The sequence below is a fragment of the Helicoverpa zea genome, chromosome 22 (genome assembly GCF_022581195.2).
Source record: "Helicoverpa zea isolate HzStark_Cry1AcR chromosome 22, ilHelZeax1.1, whole genome shotgun sequence".
Classification (NCBI taxonomy): Eukaryota; Metazoa; Arthropoda; class Insecta; order Lepidoptera; family Noctuidae; genus Helicoverpa; species Helicoverpa zea.
The window spans coordinates 6,140,211-6,156,894 of record NC_061473.1 but is presented as its reverse complement, the minus strand read 5'-3'; the positions used below and the strand labels follow the sequence as shown (position 1 = coordinate 6,156,894).

Genomic DNA, 16,684 nt, shown 5'->3' with positions numbered 1-16,684 from the left:
ATTTAAATACTTTACGAAAACATCCCACCCCTTTGCTAGGATGTTTGAAAAAAAAACGTGTTTATGTTGTTAAGGAACGGGTTCTGTAGGCTAGAATATGCTTTGAAATGTTTGCAATAGACTAGCTAGATGACTAGTTTAGCATTATTCTTTCAACATTATTTCAGTATTGTTATTTTATACAATACCTACCTACATGACACTCTATACAGGTATGTATAACTCGCAACTGTAATGATTAGTTATAATATTCTATTATTTATGTACTTATTGCACTTATGTCAACGCATATGTCTTTCTTTACGTTGCGGAACAGACTGAGTATAAAAAAGTTTTCTTTTTAACGAAGGAGCTCCAAAAAGCACAATAATGCCCAGACCACTCATTAATGCTTCACTTTTAGGTTAGAGTACACTTGACGTTTCATTCGACCACCATGGGGTTGCTAGCTGCTTTCGCCAATTCCATGAACCGCTTTTAATGAGAATATTATGTTATGAGAAGGGACAAATTTCATAAATAAGCGTTCAATCTTGCATAAGTTCAGAGGTCGAGAACCTTTTGAGGATGATAAAGCTGTTTTCTAATTAAGGGAGTTCTTTGCGTGAACTTTGAAAGTCCTTTTGTGACCTCACTTTCAGGAGTGGAGTATAGTAGATACTTTAAAAGATATGATGTTCGTTTGAGTATCTGGTCTTATGGTAATGCGACTGCAAAACTGCTGAATTTCTTTACAACAGACGATTCAGCGATCGAAGATATTGTATTGTTTTGTGTAGTCAGCTGTTAATTTTCAAGGGAAAACAGCATTATTTGTACTGACTGACAAAATTGTCAACTGCACCAAAAAACGGTTAGAACACACTGCTCGCCAAACTGTGCGTAGAAGATAGTAAAGCAAGAGTTCGGACATCTCCCAACAAAGATATAAACAAATTCTCATCACAAACAGAAACAGCGAAGATCTTGCACATATTTTGTGCGGAAACTTGAAAAATTAAAGCCGGGTCAATAGTAACATCGGGTAGGTTTCCATGCCGTCTGGAACATTCGAGAAATATTGTCTTTTTATGTAAATGGCGACGTCTTGCTCCAACTCACGCCACCGGTGCTGGCACTTTATGTAAAATTTATTCAAAACTTACACCGTTGCATGAAATGTATTTATTTATTTTTTATTACATAGCACGTGGTTTTATTAATATTTTATGGTTTATATAATTTACACGTATTAACAGCAGTTTTAGTGGTATTTTGACCTTTGAACTGCGTCTGTAAATAACACTGTTTAATTGTTAAAATACATGTCCCATGTAGATGTGAAAGTAACCAATCAAAAAGGATCGTTACACCCGTTATCTGGACCCCAAGTACCTATCGGTACTAATGTAATCATGTCAAGATGACCTGAAAATGCTTGATTTTTCATAAATATTTTAATCAACAGATTATGAACAATCAACCAATTTGTTGCCATGCAATATCTAGCAGACTGCGTTCTGCTTACAGAACAAAATTTTAAACCTATTCTATTTTAGTCTTGCGTCAAATAATATCTATTTTATTTGCGATTTCCAGTGGCCGGGGCTGTTTCAAGAGTATTCCGATGTGTGGGACGACAATGCTTCGTATTGTATTTTGTAGAATATCAACCAACGAAGTGTTATGTCGCCGATACCTAGAACATTCTATTGAAATCGAGATCTGAAGATGCTTACTGGTTTGAAACCAGTGGTGTTTTCTTTGTATTTGGACTTATGTGGCTAAGCTGTCTTTGAATATGTGCCTATTGTTGGTTTTGTATTTGTTTAGAAATAACGGTTAAGCTATTCTTTGAGGCGTTTTGGTTTAACTCAAACGTTTTTAACGCCATTTGTGATCGATGTAGACTGAAAGAAAGGGCCAAAATGCCTCATCCAAAGTTTGAAAACCCTTTATTTTAAATAAGCTGAAGAAAAACAGCAGTTTTCAAACGAAAACAGCACATTCGAATATTACACGAGATAACACCTCCTACTATGTGCTATGTGTACTATGTACTATGTACTATGGGAAGTGGTGCAACAAACTCCACAGCAACAGTTGAAGCTGACATTTTTTATCCTTTTGCGATTATCATGATCTGTATATATGCACACTTCGATAGAACAGGGAGTAGTAACCCTTTCGTTCATATTAGCGTATTATATTCTCTAATTCCAATATCACCAGCAAATAACGAAAGGATCTCATTAAAACCGAGATTGATTTAAAAGAAAATCCTCAACGGCACATGCAATATCGAAACGAATACCCCTTCTAAATAGCATATCAAGTTCTCGCTACTTCTAATCGCTCAAATTGCAACACTAACGTTATTAATTTAGGATTCAAAATTGAGTGGTCGAAGATGATTGATTGGTTTGCCAGGTTATGAGTAGAGAGGTTCATCAAACATGCATGCTTGTCTGCCGAAGTGTTCAAAAGCATTTGCCGGAATGTCTCAATCTATGGAGCGATCTGGGTAATAGATGATTAGTTTGAACCATTGAACATATGTGCGGATTTTACGTTGATATAGAAAGTTAGAGATCTTACATTATTTGCAGAGATTCTGGTAAAAAGGTTAGCCCTTGGTAGCCTTTTGTTTTGTAAGTTGGCTAATGTTGGATGGTACAAAGTATTCCATTTACGAATGTTTTCAAATGCATTTATACTGTTAACTGGACTTGGCATTTCAATAGGGTATTTTTTGGCTGGTGAATATCCCAATGCGAATAAAATTGTATTACACCTAATTTAAACAAAAAGTCTTGAAGATTTTTTACTCCCGAATTTTACCTGGAAGTATCAAGGTCTTCGTGAGGTCTAAGTGTTATCGCTAATTCAATCTGCCCTTTATTTTAGTATCCTTTTTGGCCCCTAATTCAGTCGGCAACGCAAAACATTCAAAGTTAGGTAAGGTCAAAAATTGGTTCCTTCGAAGCCTTGATGATGTCAATTTTATAAAAAGATCTCTAACTGAACTAGATTAAAATGATTTTAATATATCTAATTACGGTTTTTACGAAGTGCTTATTACAATTGAAAGTGAAAAGATGCGCAATGATTTCGAAATCGAAATTCGCATTTCAGAAGCATGGATCCATGAAGGTCGTTTTAATTAAAATTGTAGTAGAAGCACTTTATATTTCACAACATAAAGTTTATTTTTACCTAATGCATTGAAAAAAATATAGGTAACGGAGGACCCCTTCTGCTTCAAAGAAACTTGCACTCTTCATTAAAGAGTCTCAGCTAAAAAATAATGCAACACTTACGTTTCCAAATACTGGAAGACCCTGTAGACAGGCTTTCTGTACACCAGGAATCCATCACAGCGCTCCATGATCACTGCTTCTCAGTACTTGCCCACTTTTTAACACCACCTCACGTTGTCACGGAACCACCACAAACAACACTCCCTCAAATCTACCATTCTACAAGAATTCGTTGTAATCGTACAAAATGATCCAGTAAAAAACAGCTCTCAAGCACTGACATTTATTTACACTTACACTAGGATCTCGTAAAAAATTAAGGCGATCATCAACTATTAAAAAGTTTACAAAATTCTTTTGGTCCTTCAAGGTGATTTCGTTCTATAGTTAAGGCTGATTTATTGGTTACAAGGTATAAATATTTGGTAAACAAGCACTTAATGTTACACTATTAACTTATAATTTAACGCCTATAAGGCGATCACAGTCCACTTTTGATTAGATACTCAACAATTTGGCAGAATACTTATAAACCTGCTTCTGTGAAAAAGAGAGAAAACGTTCAAGTTTTGCGCAAAGGTTTATCTCAAACACTGGAGTTTATCACAATAGCTTTTATTTTCCCGTGTATCTGCAGTCGGGGTAAATCGGTATCCGATGTAAGCCAACAAAAGGCTTCAGGAACACGTTTTCCGACCTCTCCGTTAAAGGACTCCTTTGCTGGCCGACCGCCTTGTCATTATCGAAACGTCAGTATCGTCCCCTCTTGCGTTCGAGTCACAATACGTCCTATCCACGCGATTGACTTCAACCGACTGGTAAATAGGTATATTGAAATGATGATGACGGGTAAGTTTTATATTATTTATAAGTTTTATAATTGTAGCTGTAATGCAAACATACCTTCAGTGAGGAAAAAATATGTAAATAAAATATTTCTCAGTAAATTACCTAAGAATAACTTATTCAAAGTTTAAAAATATTGTGCAAACAATAAAAATACTGCGGTAGTGACTAGCATACAAATGACATTATCGTTTTGCCGTTGGTACTGTCAGCAGCATCCGGCGGCGGATAATTGTTCCAGAGGAGATAACAAACACGACATACCTACATACAAAACATTGTCCACACGCCATTCAAATAAACCTAACAGTAGGTAAGGTTTATTTATATTACTTTCCAAACAATAAATAAAAACATAAGTAAACTGGCCGAATATAAGCGCCAAAAACATCTTAACCATAAATAAATTTCACTTGAATCATTCATAAAGCTTCTCTTTTTAAAAATCTTTTTCTTTTCCAAACCAATTATGGAACCTTGATTCGAAAGCATACGAAACCGGCGCCGCGCATGCCATGCGTACGCATGGAACGTCCAGACACGACTGACCAATAAAGTGTCCGCGACATGCATTCTATATCCCAAATATGCGTACGCGCACCGCCGGAAGCAGGTGTCACGCACGCCACCTGTTCTCGTCGCGAATACCAAAAAGCGTGCTGACTTTAACATTCAGTTAGAACAATGACCTGTCTGCGAAACGGCGAAACCCCACAAATGGCTAATTAGGACTTATTTCGGAGGTATCGGCGCACGCGGCGATCTGATATAATCTGTAATCTTTAACTTGCAACGTGCCACACATACGTTATTAACGAATTTTGAAGGTACAGTTAGACGAGCCTTTGTTGTCGCCGCCTTTAATGCAGTTAAGTACCGGTCAAGCTGGTTAATGAATATTTGATGGATTGCCGTAAGTTTGAAGTGGTGTTAACATATTCATTTAGATACTAACTGCTGAATAAATGATGAAGATTCAATCTTATTTTAGCGGATCTAGATTAGCTTAGATTAGATTATTCTTTATTGTACACCAAGACACAACACAGGACATCACAACATACAAAAACACAGTACAATCGGCGGTCTTATTGCTAAATAGCAATTTCTTCCAGACAACCTTTGCCGAGTGCCAATATGAGAGGGTCTCAACTTTAATATAAGTTGCTATATCATACTGTAGAAACTCGTTACTAATATAGTTTTACCAACAGCATATAAAATCAGAAACTCACGAGCATATACGCCTTGAGGCTCAGAAAGTTTCAACGTAAATATTTCGTCTAAAATCTTGCATAAAAGCCGAGATGCAAGGAAAACGTACTAAGTAGATGCATGAGCTTTCGAGTCAGGAATATTGTCCGAAAATATGAAAGATGGAATGAAACTGAATGAACTCGGTGCATATTTGTTCGCCGAAGTGTACCTAGTGATAGAATGGATCGAGGTAAGTTTTGAAGTTGCTCACAGGAATTGATATTATGTCATTTTGTTGAAGTCAGTAGAGCTGAGGTTAGTTTTATTGGGATAAGTAACTTAGAACCGTTCTTGAATATAATGTGATTTATATAGTGCGTTCTTCTTATAGAATAAGTTGCAGGTTTGATAACCTAATAAGCCATAGTGTCAGAGTTTTCTGAATTTTACCTGACGGCCTCTGACGTAGATTTGATGCTATGACTGCTACTGAGCATTTGGGAACGCTGTCTTTATGTGGCCTCTCAGGCACGGGGTCTAACAGAGTTTGGGCTGCTCTATGAAAGTTTGTACAACCCACGACGTGATTTGAGCAAACGAGTGACATCCATCAAATACAGGGTAATCTATCTCACACCTATAAATAAAATGATATTCAACTTAAATTGCACAAAACATATCTTATCAGAGCCTTGTAAAGCGACATCAAGCATCCGAAATCGTAACAAACATTTTAATATTGAACATTATCACGCAATTTATTTACTGGTGTAATAAAGCATTTATATCGAGGGTATAATCAGGCAAACTTGTCCAAATTGGACAGCACCACGCGATACTTCAACCCTCTGAACGATAACGGTAATTTAAAATACCTAATTGTTGTTTGACAAAGGAAAACGAATTAATGTAAAGCGGTGGTTAATTTAAATGTTTTTCTGTTGTATAAAGATATGAAGTGTTTAATATTATAGCGATTCATATAAAATTCTTTTCTTTTGTAATATACTGTCCCAATTCAAGAATAAATTCAGTCACCATAGTATAGTCATTGCAATTATTAGGGCTTAATTGGTAAATAAATCAAGTAAAAAAAAACTCTCTCAGCAGTAGGTAATAAAAAGGCTTTAATACCTGTATGTATAACCTATAATAAAAGTACATGAAACTGTTACGTTCAAAGGACGTGTTTGTAAGTTATTCACGTTTCGTTTTTGGTCTCGTTTTACCTAGACACACGTTCCTAATTAGAACGTAGCACTTCAAAGCCTCGAAAATCAGAACCCATTAATTCTATACAGCTCGAATTCGCTCATGTGGACCCTTCCTAACTCTAGACGAAATAAAACCTACGAAATTGGGACTCCTTTTGAAACATCGTTGAGGCTCAGAATGTCAACTTCCTAAAATGTCCCCTAGTACCAAAATGTCAACTTCCCATAATGTCCCTTTCCCAAAATGTCCATTTCCCAAAATGTCCCTTTCCCAAAATGCCCATTTCCCATAATGTGGGATGGCCGTATACAGGATTCACTATTTAAGCAGGCCAACCGCAGAAGAAGGCTCAGAGATATTGAGTTCGATACAAAATATGCAAGATATTTAAAACAACAATTACAAGGGAATCATCTCACAATTCAACAATTTTTAAAGAAATTGATATTTTTGAGACTTACTTTATTTAATTGAATTTCTTTCTAAATTTGATAATAATTTAACGCTTAATTGTGTCAGTCTGTATCTGACTGTTGAAACCCTATTGAATTACTGTGTACTTGAACGTATTAGTTCTAATTAAAGTTATTTTTTTATTGTTTTTTTTTTTAATATTTTGATAATAGATAACTATATTTCATTTCAAATTCCTTTTCTAATAAAAAAAATGACGAAAGAATTGATACCACAAATATTTAAAATAAAAAATTTGATTATTATATTGTTTTTTATGTTTTAGTTGGGTTATAACGATTAATTCTAAGATTGGGGGACATTTTGGGAAAGCGGCATTTTGGGAAAGGGACATTATGGGAAATGGGCATTTTGGGAAAGGGACATTTTGGGAAATGGACATTATGGGAAGTTGACATTTTGGTACCAAACGACATTTTAGGAAGTTGACATTCTGCGCCTCAACGTGAAACATGTCGAATACGGCTTCCTTTTTGGACGACTTAAAAAAAAGGAAGTTACCGATTTTCATTAGCAAAGGAGTATTTGTCAGACTTAGACCCGGTTGTTCGAAGCTCGGTTACGTCAAGGTTAGGGTTAAATTCTAGTTACACTAAAATTAACAGGGTTTAAATTCAAAAAGCGTTGTTGAAGTACCAGTTAGTTTTACGAACGTTAAAATTTCATAACAAAAACGTCATGGTAAACATTGACATCGGTCAAATTTTAACTTTACCGTAACGTACGAAGAACCGGGCTTTAGGGGAAGGTTTGAGGTATAGGTACTTATTAACCAACTAAAAAGGTAAGAAAAAACATACAAAGGACTTCAAGCACTGAAAAGTAAAAAAAAATCCTATACATGCATCGGTCTAGCTAGAGCTCGGTGTTTAGTGGTTACAGCTGTTTTTTCATCACGAACTTCTAGAGCGGTTCGGTTTTATAGTGAAAAGTTTTTGATAGCTACGTTTCGTTTTAATACTCGTTGTTTAGTTAGTTAATTATGACAAGAGTGCAATGTAAACAACGTCTGCCAGTCTAGCGAGGCAGGTCATTGAACTGTGACACAGAGAAGTTACGACTTGCGAGTAGAGGGCGCGAAAATGACTCATCAAGGTCCATTAGAACAAAGAAATTTTTCTAATAAATTCTTTGTGGTGAGAGGGGTACATAGAATTTCTTCAGTTCAATAAACAGTGCTATTATAAATAGTTAAAACGGGAAAACAATGGATACCTGTACTTTTGTAATAGCAACGTGATGGGCAACGACATATGCCTTTATGTAGAAAAAATATCATATTTCCAATAGTTTAAATCTTGACTGTTAGCCTGCTAGATTTTACAACTGATGATATTAGAGTAGGTACAAGCTTAGTGTATATAAAGTGACAGGCGTACCTATACGAACTCCATTTGCTAATTACTCAGTGGTTGCAGCGAATGGCTAACTATAAAATCCCTGTAATACTTATTACTTGCTCAAGAAATTGGATGAGACAGCCACAGTCTGGAGATGTTGCTTAATATTAATAAGCTATTTAAAGTTTTCAAAGTTGTCGCTCTTGTTAACGCTGAAATGAACGGTTTAGTTCATAATATGAAGTTTTATGATGATTTCAGCTGCTTGAAATATTTCACATTTTCCTAAAAAGCTAGATTGTGGCTTTTCTGCAATTAAGGCACGTTAGTTTTTTTTACATAAAAATTATGTTGAAAGTATCCAATAGCGTTCGAAAATCGAAAAAATGCTTCAAAGAGCAAAAAACATTGTATTCATTTTAAACGCATGGTGTGCACGTCGAACTCATAAATTGTTCTACACTATTAAGCAGGACATTTTGCAATCACAGGCTTTTATAGGAACCATAAAATCAGCTGAATTACTGCGAAATTATTCACCAAAAAGTACCATTTTAACATAAAAGTAAAAAAAACAGTACAAATGGTAAGTACATAATAGTTTTGTACACAATAAAGGCAAAATAAGATACAAAAACTTAATTAATCAATGTTGGTGGGCAATGCTGTTCGTGCGATTTCAACAAAAATACGGCAATAATTAAAATAATAAGTAAAAAATAATCTAATTCTGCCTCTGAAACGTTTAACTGGCCTCATATTTCAGCTGAGTATATCATAGGAAAATCTTCATCATCAATGTTATTTCCGATAAAAAAGAAGCCATACTTACAAATATTTCCATTACATTCGCTAATGTCAAAAACCCTTCAGAATTCCCGCCACACGACATTAGATGTCGTTCCGTTTTCCCGAACGCTCACGACAATATATACCTACCTACATGACACATTCCTCTGAGAGGCCGTCGCGACATGAACAATAGCTTTCAATAATGGGATGGTCTGTAGTGATAATATCATTAAAGACTCGTTTGTTGATGCAATCTATTGAGAGATGATTGGCATTTCAAATAGTTATATTGTCGATCGATTGTTCAAGTGAAAGACTGAAGAAAGATGGATTATGTGTGAAGGGTTGATTGAGTGAATGGTAACTGGTCTGTCGTTTTATTATTATGTGGCATTCCTATAACTAACAATGGACATCCTTTCTTATTGAAGAAGATCCTTATGGAAGAAGATAGGTCTTGAATAAAACTTAAGCATTAGCCATAAACACTATGTATGGAAGTTCTTTCGTATCTACAAGTTATCAAGTGTAAAAAATTCAATATCCACTTAGTCTTTAACAAATCTCTTCGCTTCACAATAAAACACCATGTTAAGCAAACAAGAACAGACTTTCATTTCACCATTAAGCTCTAACACTTTTACAGCTAAAATAACGGTCGTCTCTCTCTAATTATCCCATATCTGGCTCGTGTGAAGGAGACAGCACCAGTTATTTACAGTCAAACGATGTTGAAGAAGACATTTGTGGGCATCACATAAAAACTTACGACATCATTGTTTTCATGGCGACGTATAATGCCATTGACTTCACAGCCATGGAACATGAGCCAAGCTTGTCTATTTTCTATCTGTTTTTGATTTCCTTTTATTAAGGTTAAAAAGAGTTACAAAACTTTGCAGGAATGCTTTCTTGACCACGAATAGCAGGATATATAAAAGCAAATCGGCAACTCTAGAGTTTATGGTAAGGTTGGCCATGTATGTTATAGGTAGTTTTGGCCACAAACGCAAAGGAGAACTGCATAAGGTCTAAGATCTAAAGTAATAAAATAATCGTGTAAAACAAAAAACTTAGAATAACAACAAAAACATACAAATCATAAACTATGGTAGGTTAATGATATATCTGTTGACAGCTGTCACACATGTCAAATCAAATCAAAGAGCAGTGCCCTTTCTCGAACGTAGAAAGGTTTGCTTACACTTCACACGTATTTAATTAAACATTCAATTGTTTATTATGCAAAGATCATAATTAGAGGCATTCAGAGTCTTGTCATACCTCCCTGCTTGCACTGGTTAAGGTATTAGTAACGGGACTTGGAAAATGTACGACCGAGTCTCGAGCCCTTTGGTTACAAAGAGTATTTAATTAGCCTAATTTTCTATTCGTATTCAAACTTTGTACGAGGTAATTTTACTCGATTGCGTCCAAGCTTAAAAAGAAAGTTTCACGATAACCATCCTCTGAAGTTTTTAAGGATGCCGTGCCTTAAGGGAAAAACTGAACACCAACCATAGCTAAACTTGATAGAGAGTTGAATTATGCTATTGTTTCCCCATAGCAAAAAATACTGAAAACTAAAATGAAATATTTAAGGGAGCGCGTATACAACGAACGTAGTTTTTAGCTATTACAGTAGTAGATAAATGGTATGGCACCATTCGCGATTCCGACGGTTTTCAAAGTACTTAACTGACTTAAATAAACCCCGCTTATCATAATTTACGTCAATATACAAATGTTATAACATAGCCAATCTCATTCACCAAAAATACATAAATTTTTACTTTACCTATATACGTGCACTTCCAACCAAGAATCGTCATAAGCCGTCTGGCAATTAACAACATACTTTAAAAGTTTCTTAATATTACAGAAGCCCAACATTTTAGAAAATCTTCCAAAAATTTTACACCACTCAAAACTGCACTTAAAACTTACTTGGTTACGTTACCTAATTTAATTAATTTACCAGTAAATAAACCAGTAAATTATGTACCAGAAATACGACTGAATCTTTGTGAATCGAATAAACACACTGACATATTAATTTAAAATATATTCTAGATGTCCACGGTACCTATACCTAATTATGTAATCCTTCAGGAAATATGTATCAATAGGAAATTTACAATAAATAATAAACAAACCAACGATGTGCATTGTTATAAATATTTGTGTGTAATTCAGTTTGTAATTGTTAGTTTAAAATATAATACGGTTGGTTTCGTTCGTACATTTATTTCATGACTTTCACATTCTTTCTCAACACTCGTAAAAGCGGGATTCCACTGCAACTGTGCAGCACTGCAACGGACACATTTTCTTCTAGTAAACTCAATCTGGCTAACAATAACAAATTGCCTGTAACCGGTCCTAAAAAGTCCGCGAAACTGCAACCTTTGTGCACGAACATTAGCAAGCAATGGACTCGCGCCGATGCGAACTATAACCACACCATTCGCGAACATTCTTTGGTGGAAACTCCCCATTACGTTTCTACCAGAGTTCTGCAGGATAATTTACTCCATTCGTTTTCCTTCATCTACATTTATTTTAATAGCTCATCAAAGACAGACGCGCTCCTACATATTTTTTGCATAAGGCATTCATTATTTTACAGAGTAAAGTACCGGTATCTAGATGCTATTTAAAATAAATGATGTTGGCTCTGATTCACAAATAAAAAGAGGAAATCAGAAAGGTAGGTAAGTCTTCGTTTGATGTGAATTAACCTCATTTGTGATTAAAAAACTAAATCAGTTTTCAGTTTTGAAAGCTCTAAAACATTCCGGCAGAAAAGCATTGCTCTGAATAGAGTAGAGGTACACTTTCTGTCAACAATAACTTATCTTTTAAAAGTTCTACCGAAGTAAAACGATGAAGTGCGAAAGGAACAAGTCAAATAAATAAGCGTTAGTGTTACCAGAGGAAAAAAGAATAACAATAACATCAGCCACCTTCCCTTATCTCAGCAAATCTATATAAATGGTACGGATAAAAGCGCGGGCTGGAAATAATGGATGTTATCGGAAAAATATTAGATGAAGATTTTCGGTTTATTGAAATTGACGATGCAATGGGAATAGCAAGCTGTTTTCCTAACAGCGTAGCGTAACCTGGTTATACATATCTTGTACTATTATTGAACCAATTAAAGAACAAAAATAAAGTGTGCTCTTGGCATCAGAGATATTAATATGAATGGGTGGACACAAGCTGTTGAGCACTAATGAACGAAGAGACAATTTGAAGCATATTTCCTCCAAAAAAACCAAGAAATATACAATAAAATTATGGAAACGTGTGTAGCTATATTTTTTCCAAACAATTACTGTCGCCACATATAGGTACAATTTAAGAGTTATTTGCCGAGAAAACGTGTGGAGTAAATAAAAACGCAATATGATCAAGAAAATGTATTATGTTAGGATCCCGCAACGGCGGCGCCGCCCGGGGCGATTAGTGCCACAATTGCTTTCATATTTGTGGTAGCACGCCACACTAAACTAGTTGTTATTAAGCGAGATAAATTCTTGCAGTAACCATAGAAATAAACACACATCAGTTTCAATTCTGTGACCCTCTTATTATTTAATGTGGTTTTGGGAAAAGAGGCAATAAATAAGACTGAAAGACTATGACTAGGCCTTTTGACTGAGATTTCAAAAGTGTGTCTAAAAGGGATCGTTAAGTTTTTTATCGTATCGAGGATCAATCTTACAAAGATGTTATTTAATAAATAAGAGAAGACTTAAAAACTGTTGTGGTGATTGTGATGGCCTAGATATAATACTAATTTCACCCAGCTGTCTACAACATTTAGATACTCATTTTACTCCAATAAATGAGTTATTGTAAGTCATGTCTCACTTCCATGCAGACAGTTTGTCTTATAAGTTTGCATCGTTAAACAAGCTTGCTGGCCGTTTCTAGACGGGTGCATTCGAACTTTTAGTCTCAATAAAACTTGACTGCATACTGCAAGCACAGCTGTCACGCACAGTCTTTAGACAGCTGCTACCGAACTTGAAGGCATGAAAATTCAATTTAAACATAACTTTATTGAAGACGAAATAGAGAGGGATATGAAGTCTACAATATGACGAAATGCAGGTTGAATTTCAAAAGTGAAGTAGCAATCAGTAAATGTAACAGGGCCTTCGCGAAGTAGACAAAATATGTAGCATATATAGGGTGAAAAGCGAGCTAGGATATAGTCTGATACGGCACGTTTGCCACGAAAAATATGGGCTTAATCCGGCAGAAGACTGCATGCTACGTAACCAGAGTTATGGCAAATTTATGAAGCCTGGCCCGCAAGCTAGCATGCAGGAAACGCGTTGGCGTTTGTGAATAAGATTAATGAGAACTTCATCGCACAGCTTTATACTTAAAATGCCTTTACTTGACATAAAAATTAAAAGTATTAATTGAGATTTAAGTTTCCATCAAAAATATATTACCTACAGTTAAAAATAACCAGGGTTCCTAAAAAATCCTGTCTATTTACACAGTTTCTGCCTCCCCACGCAAGTATTATTTATTTAATAGAAGTGACAGACATTAAGTTTATGGTCACCACAACACAGGAAGTACTCAATTAATTGAATGAGGGTCAATTCTATGGACAATACAGAAATAAAATCCATAATAACTTGAAAATATTGATCAAATCAGTGTAAATTAATCTTTCCGGGACAAATTATTGATGAGCTTACGAATAAAAATATTATAGACAGTTAATTGAACAATTCATAGATTCCAAAATATCACAATTCTAGCCGTAACATCAACTACGAGCTGGTGTAACACGGTAAAATGGGCAATAAATCAAACGCAAAAATGGCGGCCGGCGCAAAAATTGAACACTTTAATCCAAGTTTACATGTAAAACTGCAAACAACCATCATTTTGTTATCGAGCCACCATTAAACGAGCATCGTTGTGCAAACATTGGCCGAAACATTTTTCATTCAGGAGCCTCATGGATTGCCATCGAAAAGTTGGCCACTTCGACCAACAATGCCAACTGGCCTTGTTAATTTACGCGGCGTCCAAGTGCTATTGTTGGATTAATTGGTGCTTTCAAGAGCTGTTCCGTTCAATTTGTTTATTATATCTTCAGGGAAATATGAGTTATGGACTGATGATGTGGCGTTATTGCTTGGACGGAGTGTTCTGATGTTTAATTAATATTAATTGATATCACCTGCTTACAGGTTTTCATCAAACCAACTAAGTTAGGTGTTCCCAGAAACATATATTTTTAGACAGTTAAAAACATAATAGGAACCTGCTTAAGTTTATCATAATATTTTTGCTGTTAAGTAATACTTCCGTAACAAATACCTCTCTAACAAAAATATACAGTCTTACTACATTTATTCAAAATTAAACAAACGACAATCAACCGTAACACAGTGCAAAGCGGGAGACAGAACCATTTAAAATGTGATCCCATCCCGCAAACAAATAAAGAAATCAAGCAAGATTTCATTAGGACAGCGCAGCGCAGCACTGCGTAATCGGTAGAATGGTGGAGCACAATGGTAGCAATTTGTCGTAATTACTACAGTGAGAACGCGCTTAACTTACCTCACTGAACCATAGACGAACGATGGAACTTATTAGCTATGAAAAGAGAACTTTCTCTGGGGACCTGATTGCTCAGTTTGAGGATATTTTTTTATTATTTGATAAAAGCCTTTCAAATGTAATTTAGATAAAAGTCGTGGTGGCCTAGTGGGTAAAGAACCGACCTCTCGAGTATGTGGGTGTGGGTTCGATTCCAGGTCAGGCAAGTACCAATGCAACTTTTCTAAGTTTGTATGTACTTTCTAAGTATATCTTGGACACCAATGGCTGATAAAAAGGTGAAGGAAAACATCTTGAGGAAACCTGGACTATATAGTCTGAAATCACCAACCCGCATTGAGCAAGCGTGGTGATCAATACTCAATCCTTCTCCTTGTGAGAGGAGGCCTGTGCCCAGCAGTGGGAGAGTAAAAAGGCTGTAACAGAGAAAAGCCTTTCATTGAATACTAACGAAAAAAAAATAAGATTTGTGGTGATATTACAATAAACCACACATAAGTTTTTCACGTGCTTAAGAGACACAAGTTTAAAAGGTATTTATCTAAAAAAAAAATTGCGTATTTTTTTTAAAGACGTCAACTCCTGATAAAATAAAACTGAGTTTTCGATTAACAGAGATAAAAAAGACACTCCAAGCTTGATACTAATGTAATAAAAAACAACGCATTCCCTAGACTAGGTACTCGAGACGTTTTGTTCGATCCTCAACTCGATTTGAAGCAGAGAATCGTTTGAGTTTCTTCTTAAATTCATTTCCTGGATGACTCGATGGAGCGGCGTCTCGATAGATCGAATACCAACCGTGCTGAGCTCCGGTCCGTGTACGGAACGACCAAAAAGTAAGACAAAACTCTGTAATAGGTTTAGTGAACTCCATTTTAGATGTGTACTAACGTTTTAGACTTTAGAGAACGGTGAATCTTGTGTTTGACTTAGGCTGTTCTTTTTTTTTCGCTGTGGAAAACGTCTATTCTTCTAAGATTTTCTTTCAGGGGGCAGTTGTAGCTCTGCTAACAAAAACAAGACAAATCGTCTTCATTAATTTATATTAAAAGCTGAAGATGTTTATATATGTTTGAAGTCGCTAATCTTAGGAACGATCCGATTCATTCAGTGTTAGATAGCCCAATTATCGAGGATAGGCTAGGCAAGGCTCTTTATCCCGAGTGCGGTAAGTAAGTACCTTTAGACACGGGTCAATCCGATGGAAACACCTAGTTTTCAAATAACCAACGTTATTCAGAAAATGAATACAGCACCGAATTAGGTAATTACAAGCTTAGAACATAAACATCCACTCGCTACTAAATAAAGACCAATTATAGTTCGGCCATTCAGAGAATGCGTTCCTGACACGTCGCGATTGAACTGACGACGTAACTTTGCAATGGCGTTGCAGTTACGATAAAAATGTTTTTGCTGGTTGTTTACCGTTTTAACAATTGAGGAGCATTAAAACAACATTATTATATCAATAATCAATGAATGTAGTTACGTCGTCAGTTCAATCGCGACGTGTCAGGAACGCATTCTCTGAATGGCCGAACTATAGTGTCCCTACAAACAAAACAATAGTGCTTTAATTAGAGAATAAAACGTTTCCTATAGCGTTGGCCACGTGATGTTTGCACAATAAACGATAAGACAGCAAAACCATGATTAATAAAGCTGTATACTGCACCATTTCTCTTTATTTGGTACGCACGTGCTCGGCGGGCGTGATTCCGATGAGCTGGGTGCTTCAGATGGCAAGTGTGTATCGGTGAATAAAAAGTTCGAGAGCCAATTGGATAAGCTTTAGGTACATGTTTCTTTTTCTGTTATAAAAGTATCTTTTTGACTAAGTTAGTGGAATTTAAAATAGTATTCTAGGATACATCATAAGAAATATATGCCTTAAGAGTACATACATAATAACAACAGAAGGTATGCCAATAGTACCTAATCTTTATCTAAAGACATCCCAACATTTCGAAA

General features: G+C 35.7%; 1 protein-coding gene across 7 annotated transcripts in view; it reads right to left on the bottom strand.

The window, feature by feature from the left end:
- Positions 1–16,684, bottom strand: part of LOC124641179 (focal adhesion kinase 1) — a 155,399-nt gene that overhangs the window by 117,746 nt on the left and 20,969 nt on the right. For 3 of the 7 annotated variants that reach the window (XM_047179183.1, XM_047179177.1, XM_047179180.1), the window contains exon 2: positions 3,300–3,779. The exons of 3 other annotated variants lie outside the window; for them this stretch is intronic. Coding sequence is in view for 3 of the 4 variants with exons in the window: in XM_047179177.1 (XP_047035133.1) it covers positions 3,300–3,367 (68 nt within the window). In the remaining variant the exon portion in view is untranslated. Of the gene's footprint in view, positions 1–3,299; positions 4,062–16,684 lie in introns of those variants that run through there. One more of the 7 variants, XM_047179178.1, reaches the window with a different exon arrangement.